The sequence below is a fragment of the Salvelinus sp. IW2-2015 genome, linkage group LG20 (assembly GCF_002910315.2).
Source record: "Salvelinus sp. IW2-2015 linkage group LG20, ASM291031v2, whole genome shotgun sequence".
NCBI lineage: Eukaryota > Metazoa > Chordata > Actinopteri > Salmoniformes > Salmonidae > Salvelinus > Salvelinus sp. IW2-2015.
The window spans coordinates 67,310,216-67,319,109 of record NC_036860.1 but is presented as its reverse complement, the minus strand read 5'-3'; the positions used below and the strand labels follow the sequence as shown (position 1 = coordinate 67,319,109).

The window sequence follows — 8,894 nt, the reverse complement described above, 5'->3', positions numbered from 1 at the left end:
CTCGTTTCCAGGTGATGCCGCGGCGGGTTGTGCGACTGATAGTCCGTGGGCGCGGCGCCATCGACAACGTCACCATCGCCACCACGGCGCACACGGCTGCTTTCTTCGCCGCCAGTGACTGGCTGCTGCGCAACCAGGACGAGCGTGGCGGATGGCCCATCATGGTCACACGCAAGCTGGGCGAGGGTTTCCGCCCGCTGGAGCCCGGCTGGTACTCAGCCATGGCGCAGGGCCAGGCCATGTCGACTCTGGTCCGTGCCTACCTGCTCACCAAGGACCAGACGTACCTGACCGCTGCGCTGCGTGCCACCGGCCCCTACAAGCTGCCCTCTGAACAGCACGGCGTCAAGGCTGTCTTCATGAACAAGTACGACTGGTACGAGGAGTACCCCACTACACCAGGCTCCTTCGTGCTCAACGGCTTCATATACTCGCTGCTCGGTCTCCACGATCTGGCCGAGACGGCGGGCGAGAAACTAGGCCGGGAGTCTGGCCTGTTGTTCTCTAGGGGCATGGAGTCCCTCAAGGCCATGCTGCCGCTGTACGACACGGGCTCGGGCAGCATCTACGACCTGCGGCACTACATGCTGGGCACAGCCCCCAACCTGGCACGCTGGGACTACCACACCACGCACATCAACCAGCTGCAGCTGCTGGCGTCCATCGATAACGCGCCCATCTTCCGGGACGTGGTGAAGCGCTGGAAGAGCTACCTGAAGGGGGGGCGGGCCAAGCACAACTAGGAGCCGGTCCTGGACCATAAACTCTTTGGGGAGGTGTGGGAGGGAACCGGGTGGTTTTTGTATGTGTGYGGSTGTGCACATCTATCTGTGTGTATAGCCTACGTAGCTAAGTGTCTGTGACCTGGTAAGGTTACAGAGAAGGTGAAAGGTGCGTTCAGTCTAAAAGCGGTAAATGTTTGCGGTGCCGTTACAGTCCCGGGTCTTATTTTTGCCACTGTAATTGCAGCTGTGGTCTATTCCGAGCTAGCTGTTGTAATTATGTGCAAACGTAGCTTCAGGGAGTGTGTCTGTGTGTATGGGAGAAAAAGGGTGCCCCCCCCCCCCCCCTATTTGTCTCTTCACTCATCAGGATGCTGCCCCAGAAGAAGAATGTCTTGGGTGGGTTTATTGAATAGCTTTGTTCCAACACTTTATTCCTTCACTAGCCTCCCCTCCAATTGTCTTTTTTGTTTACTGTCTCATCTGTGTTTTGGGATGGCTGAAGAACTAGCTGACTGAAGCCATACTGTAAATACTAGATGGAGTATGATATGAGTCTTTTATTTGGAGGAGAGACTCATTTATAAAGACTCTTTTTGGAGGACTCTMTATAAATGATGAATTTTGGATCAGGTTTTCCCCCGTCCGACCAGTTTTCCAACAACATTGATAATAGTTGTTTTGAGCGTACCAAATGTTGTTTGTTGTTCTATGAAAGTAAATAGTCCACTGATTGGTGTTCAGAGTAGAAAGATAAGGAGCTACCATCGTCATTCACTAACAATAGCTCCCCTGGATTATCATGAGTTACCCCAGTTAATGTAGAATCAGTTTATTTGAACCCAGTCCCAACCTAATACATCAGTATCCAATAAATAGATCTGACTTGCGATCAGCTCTTAGGGGCAGCAGCATCTCACCCCCCCCCTGAAAACATCCCATTCCCATAGGCCTCATAACCACCTCACCACAATCTCATTTTGAGGGGTGAAGATTGAACCCTGCGGAGCCCCATAGTGCTAATCTGTTCAGGGGCGGTGTCCGTGTAGCTGCTCTCAGGTCAGTTTGATTGCTCTGGGACACGGGTTGTATTTCAGCCCAGCAATGGGAGGCAGCATCCCTGATCCCCGGCCACAACTAGCTCCCATTACAGCTCCCTGGGGTCGGCCCATCATCCTTCACATACTGGAGCCAGAGGCATTCGCTATAGTCGTTACATTACATCCTATCTTTTCCCATTGCCAGGAAATGGCCGCCCTCCCCTCAGTCTGAGACTGGAGCTCTGTTCATGTCCATTATAAATCCATCTTGAATTCTTCTTTAGTGATTTCGCTGATTTTAATTTCACTGTGGGTTGATTTTTCGTGAACCCTCTCCAGTTGTTGAGTGTCTGATCAGCAAATGAAATGTAGATGAATGTCATTTCTCTTTTGAATATTGTTATTGTTTCAGTAACACTGACATCATAGCCATATCCTATTTTACATTCATTGTCAGAAATACTGGCTACTCCACTACATTTTGATTACTCTATCAATCATCTGGAAATTATATCAATCATTTGCTAATCAATACACTACAATTCTGGAACCGTGTGTGTCTGCGCGTGTGTGAGAGTGGGCCGATTGAGGCGTCATGTTGTTCGAGGAACACTGTCAACATCTTCAGTGTCTCAACAAGAACATCGCCCGCGGCCGAGGTTGTTTTGAACGCTGCCCTGATTGTTGGCACACGGAGACGCTAGCGGAAAGCAACCTAATGACACTCAGTCTTTCTCCCATCCGTTAGCATGCGTGGGCTCAGGCCTGTTTAATCTCCCTGCCTGGCCTATTGACAGGCGGATGTAAGTGAAGAGGGCTGCAGAGCCACCTCTAATTCAGACGGTTAATAGGCTTGAGTCTTCAGAGTCTGTCGGTAGCAAGGAATGATTCAGCTTTTAACTGACTGGAAAACAATGGCTGGCCAAGACTAAGGAGACGGTTTCACTTCTGACTGATATGGAGTCCGATCAAAGATGGTTTGTGAAAAGGATGTTCTGCAGCTGTGGTACAGATGGATCGGGTTTCACCGTCTCCAACCGACTACAGGAATTCTAAAGTGCGTAAGAGGTTTGAAATGTTCTCTGTTCAAAGGACCACTCCATTTCCCCCATTTTCTTACATCACTTTTTAACTTGATCAAGGATGAAATCCAACGACTTTAGTAACGTTGGCCCTCGCTCTTTGAGGTGATGCCAGTGACATGTATAAAATAATGAGGGGAAAAGCTACTACTGGTGTGAGTCTGGTACTGCTGTCAGAGAGGAGATGGTAAGAAGAGCTTGGCYTGAGCTACATGTTTTCATTAGAACATGCAGAGGAAATGGTTTAGTCAATGGGGTTTAACCTTCCTTTACTCTCAGTGAAATCCCGTGTCAGTCCAGGTGCAGTAGTTCTCAAACTCAACGCCCCAACCTTGTGTTTCCCAGCCTGGTCCCAGATCTGTTTTAGCACCACAATGACCATAGGATTTCACAAGACGGCACAAACGCATCTGAGACCAGGTAGTGTGTGTGTGTGTGTGTGTGTGTGTGTCTCCCTGCTCCATCTGATCTCCCAGGTTCCATGTCAGTCACAGGGTTCAGATGGTCACCTCTTCACCCTCTGTGACCCTTGCCCTCTTGTGCCCTGCTCTGATTTCATTCTGGAGGCCAAGTCATTGTTTGCTGAGAAATTGCACTCTGAACCTGTCATAACTTGAGATCCCCTGATTTGGATATTCAATGGATATTGTTTGATTCTTTTAATCATTGGTTGATCATTTCTTTTCAATCTCATTTCTTCACATGAATACCACTATGCATATTTCATACTTTGACGGGAATAAGAATGAAGTACATTCTTTAAAGGGATATTGGGACAGCCAGGCGTACTGATAGGGCCTGTGTTTGAGAGCTTCATTTTGTTCATACCAAAGTCTTTAAAAGTCCAGGTTGTTTGACGTGTTATTTTTGTTTCTGCAGATTTTCCATGAAGCATTTTGTTTGTCAGTCTCAAGTCTGAGATATCACAAGATGACAAACGATAATGCTTAAACAAGAGTTTCTGCCTTCCCTCCTCAGAGACAACGGGGMGGATCAACTGCCTTTCGAAAAATMTSMTTTTTGAAATGTAGATTCTAATAGAGTAGTGTCGGAAGTTATAGTTAACAGAAGATATGTGAAACTCGCCTGTCTAATGGGATGTGTGCAACCGTACATCTAGTGTTAGTGCTCGGTCATATTTCAAAGGGAAAAATAGGCTCCTAACTGCAGATCCTCCTGGAGGGGATTGTAGTTTACCAGCTTGTTTTGTTTAGRGTTGGTTTACARGGTGGAAGGATTTGCTTTAGGGTCAGCTGTTTTGTTTTTTGTTGTTGTTGAGTAAAGCACAATCACAGGCTCCATTAGTTGGTCTATATTTCTGTTGGATTTTGTTTCTTCTGGACAATGTGCAACGCCTTCCTTTTGAAAGCTGCTATTGTTTTTCACTGTGTAATGGAATCTTTCTAGTCTTTATTTTCTCTCCTTTTCAACTTGATTCTTTCCACTATCCTGTAAATTGACATGTGCGGATCACATGTGACTTATGCAATAAAATGTAGACTGGATCCCAGCTGCCGAGGGGCGCCCAGAGAGCGGTTGTACAGACAAGCACAATGTGCACATGCTACCATTTTTTTATGCAGAGAAAAAGTGTTTATATATAAGAGTGAATCTTTGTGCTTAAAAGTCGCTTTTTAAAGTTGTAAAATAAATACATTTTTCTTAATGTTGACGTCCAATGATCTTTCTTCAAATATGCAACCATGTTCCTGTTTAATACTCTGTTTAATTGCTTAGAAGATTAATCAATCAAGGTGTATCAAAATGCACAACTTGTTTCGGACGAGACGATTGACTTGCAATCCGATAGTCTACTTCCATTAACTGATCAGTCCTCTACACCCAGAAAACACAAACCTGAGCAAGGACCTAATGGATGGAGCCCGGGTGGGTTTAAGCACATTGAATTGGAAACTCATTGAGGACGCTCGACCTGAGCTCAGCAGAGCTCCCCTCTCCTGACATTTATAGACTTCAGCCCTTCTCTCTCTCTCTCCACAGACCCTAATGATATTACCTTTCCTCCTGACAGCCAGTTTYTCTCCCAGCCCTTTAATTAGGCCTTTCCCAGACTCCAGGCTTGGTCTCTTTATTGGCCCCATTGGCCCTCCCTCCACAGGACCATCCACATCCTTCACCTACTCTAGTGCCATTCAGATGGCTCTGATAGCATTAGAGGAATTCATGGTGCTTTGAGAGTCCGGAGACCCAGCAGAGGAGCACTGCGGCTGGCTTCATTTCACTGTCTGATCAGATTAGCTCCAGGGTGACCCTACGCTCATTGGGTTTGGGTCCGTGTGAGGCTGTTTGTAGGTGGGAGAGAGAGGGGGGAGAAGGGTTTCAGTAGAGCAGATTAAAGCAGGGGAGGTAAGAGTTGAGTGAGTGAAAGAGGGAGGTGAGAGTTGAGTGAGAGGGAGGGGAGTGGAAGGGGGAGGTGGGAGGGGGGGGGGAAGGAAGATAGAGGAAGCCTCGAGGCATCACTTCATTGTGTAAGACGGAGCTTATGAAGTTGCAAGTCTTAGAGGTAGCTGGAACGTTCTCATTGCGTTTGATTTGCGTTTTCTAATCTTTGCTTGGTGTATGATCCCTCTCTGACCTACTTTGAACACCGATGCTTATCTAATTCAGAAGCATTGTTATCGACTCGCGATAGTTTCACCAATATCTATTTCAGACGCAGGAACAGCAGAGATAATCATTAACCAAAGACCATGTGATCATCCCCTGATTGCTGCCATTGATTTACCAAACCAGCTAATTATAGTGTTTTTCTTGGCGCTTTGTCTCGCGTCTCCTCTTATAGGCATTGTACTGAATAATATAGTGCATTATGCCACTAACTGGCAGTTGTGTTAGAGCCAGAGGTGACCTCGGTGGCGAGGCTGGCATAACCGTGCCCCAACCAGAGAGGGAGAGCGACCTGAGCTGCTTACCCACCATTAATTATGAATCCTGTTGGGCAGACTGGGTCAGAGTCTCTGTCTGCCAGAGACCCGACCTCGCCAACAGACTCCAGAACACCACAACCAAGCAGACGACKTAATCCACTCCAACCTACCTACCTGCTACCGACCTCCAGTCACACTGGCAGCACACACACTAGGACGTACTGTATTCTAATGAACGTGCTGCAAGATGCCACCTGGTTTATMCTGATGTTACACTAAAGCCCTGTTTCCATTGGCACTTTGAAATTAGGGCCAAATTAGGCCATTACTGGGGGCTCTGTTTTGCCTGCAGAAGAGGAGGTTGTTTAGCCTCAAGCGGATTTCTCTCAACAGTCAATAGCGGTGGTTACGCACCAAGGGCTTCTGTKCACAGCATGTTCAGGTTGTGGCCAGAACCATTGGTGTTTGTTTGGGTTTGTCACAGGGGAATTCTTCGTTGTAAAACTAGGTGGGTCTCTGGTAGATTTGGTCTATTAGGTCACATCTGTTGCTATTAGAAGTCGTATCAGAAACCGTAGGAAATGTTGTCAATCACTGAGGATTCCCTCTCTACAGCGGAGCTGCTGTGGCTATGCATTGTTCTTACAGAGGATATGGAGAAAGGTTACTGCTTGTCAGAGAACACAATGAACTCAAGAAAGACTGGATCATGGTGCAAGTTAAAGAAGCTAGTAGCAACTGATTTAATTATTATCTTTCAACCTATGTTCATAGCCAGGCTACTAATGCTGTTAAACAGCGATATTTATTTCTATGGCTTCTGGAGGTGTTCAGGTGATAAACAACGTTGATGTTTTATTGGCCATTTATAAGCCGTCACTGTAGTGGAATGAACACATTTGACCAAAACAATCCAGACATACTCAAAACCARGCTGCTAATACCCATACCAGGCATTAGGATCCCCCAACCTGTGTGGTAAGGTAGGCCTCTGAGCTGTTCACCTTGAGGACTTTTCTGAAATCTACCCTGTAATGTTTCCAAATGAAAGGACTGACATCTTGTGGTAAAGTGTGATATTGCAGACGTGGCAGTGAGCTCCCACTGTAACGCCCTAGATGCACATGGTCACACCATCAGGAAGAGAGTCCACTCATGAACACTGTTGCCACGTCAAGGAAGTCCTGTAACCCCCGTGCACGCACACAGGAAGAGTCCTATCCGATGAACCTCTGATCCACGTCAACACAGGAAGAGCCCCGATGACCCCCTGTACACTGTCAACACAGGAAGAGTCCGACCGGCATAGACCTTGTGCACGTCAATACAAGAGAGTCCACATGACCCTGTGCACTGGCAACACAGGACAAGAGTCCTACCTCGAACCCCTGTGTCACACGTCAAACTACAGGAAAGAAGTCCACACATGAACCCTGTGCACGTCAACACAGGAAGAGTCCACCATGAACCTTGTGCACGTCAACACAGGAAGAGTCCACCATGAACCGCTGGCACGTCACACAGGAAGAGTTCCACCATGAACCCCCTGTGATACACGTCAACACAGAGAAGAGTCCAACCATGAACCCTTGTGCACAGTCAACCTCAGAAGTGAAGAGTCCACCATGAACACCCTGTACACGATAAAACCGAGAAGAGTCCACCATGAACCTGTGCACGTCAACACAGGAAGAGTCCACCATGAACCCCTGTGCACGTCAACACAGGAAGAGTCCACCATGAACCTGTGCACGTCAACACAGGAAGAGTCCACCATGAACCCTGTGCACGTCAACACAGGAAGAGTCCACCATGACCCCCTGTGCACGTCAACACAGGAAGAGTCCACCATGAACCCTGTGCACGTCAACACGGGAAGAGACCACCATGAACCCTGTGCACGTCAACACAGGAAGAGTCCACCATGAACCCTGTGCACGTCAACACAGGAAGAGACCACCATGAACCCTGTGCACGTCAACACAGGAAGAGTCCACCAGAACCCCCTGTGCACGTCAACACAGGAAGAGTCCACCATGAACCTTGTGCACGTCAACACAGGAAGAGACCACCATGAACCCTGTGCACGTCAACACAGGAATAGTCCACCATGAACCTTGTGCACGTCAAACAAGGAAGAGTCCACCATGAACCCTGTGCACGTCAACACAGGAAAGTCCACCATGAACCTTGTGCACGTCAACACAGGAAGAGTCCACCATGAACCCTGTGCACGTCAAACACGGAAGAGTCCACCATGAACCCCCTGTGCACGTCACAACAGGAAGAGTCCACCATGAACCCCTGTGCACGTCAACACAGGAAGAGTCCACCATGAACCCCCTGTGCACGTCAACACAGGAAGAGTCCACCATGAACCCCCTGTGACGTCAACACAGGAAGAGTCCACCATGAACCCCTGTGCACGTCAACACAGGAAGAGTCAACCATGAACCCCTGTGCACGTCAACACAGGAAGAGTCCACCATGAACCCCTGTGCACGTCAACACAGGAAGAGTCCACATGAACCCCCTGTGCACGTCAACACAGGAAAGAGTCACCATGACCCCTGTGCACGCAACACAGGAAGAGTCACCATGAACCCTGTGCACGTCAACACAGGAAGAGTCCACCATGAACCCCTGTGCACGTCAACACAGGAAGAGTCCACCATGAACCTCCTGTGCACGTCAACACAGGAAGTCCACCATGAACCCCTGTGCACATCAACACAGGAAGAGTCCACCATGAACCCCTGTGCACATCAACACAGGAAGAGTCCACCATGAACCCTGTGCACATCAACACAGGAAGAGTCCACCATGAACCCTGTGCACGCATTTCTATCTGAAATGTTCAGTGAGCTAAGGGCCGCCACCTGAACTTTGACCCAGAGAGGTTTGGGGAGAGTGTGACGTTTAGAACCTATGCATACTCAAACCACAATGACATCACTGTGAATGTCTGTGCCATTTTATCAACCTCTTCTGGAGAATTGGGTGGGAAAACGTGCACATCAAATTGACATCTGACCTATGAGTGATCTTTTCTTTTGAATGTAGGCTACCAACGTGGTCTCGGAGCATTTCATATTATTCTGTAGTAAATCCAAGACAATCCGAGACATGGTTGTATTATTTAGACGATGTCCATCACCTAAT

The 8,894-nt window shown here is 47.9% G+C and overlaps 1 protein-coding gene across 1 annotated transcript in view; it reads left to right on the top strand.

Annotated features, from left to right (window-relative positions):
* Positions 1-4,510, top strand: part of glceb (glucuronic acid epimerase b) — a 6,579-nt gene extending 2,069 nt beyond the window's left edge. Inside the window, exon 2 of the mRNA XM_024011456.2 lies at positions 12-4,510. Within this exon, the coding sequence (XP_023867224.1) occupies positions 12-743 (732 nt within the window). The 3' untranslated portion in view covers positions 744-4,510. The remainder of the gene's footprint in view (positions 1-11) is intronic.
* The last annotated feature ends 4,384 nt before the right edge of the window (positions 4,511-8,894 follow it).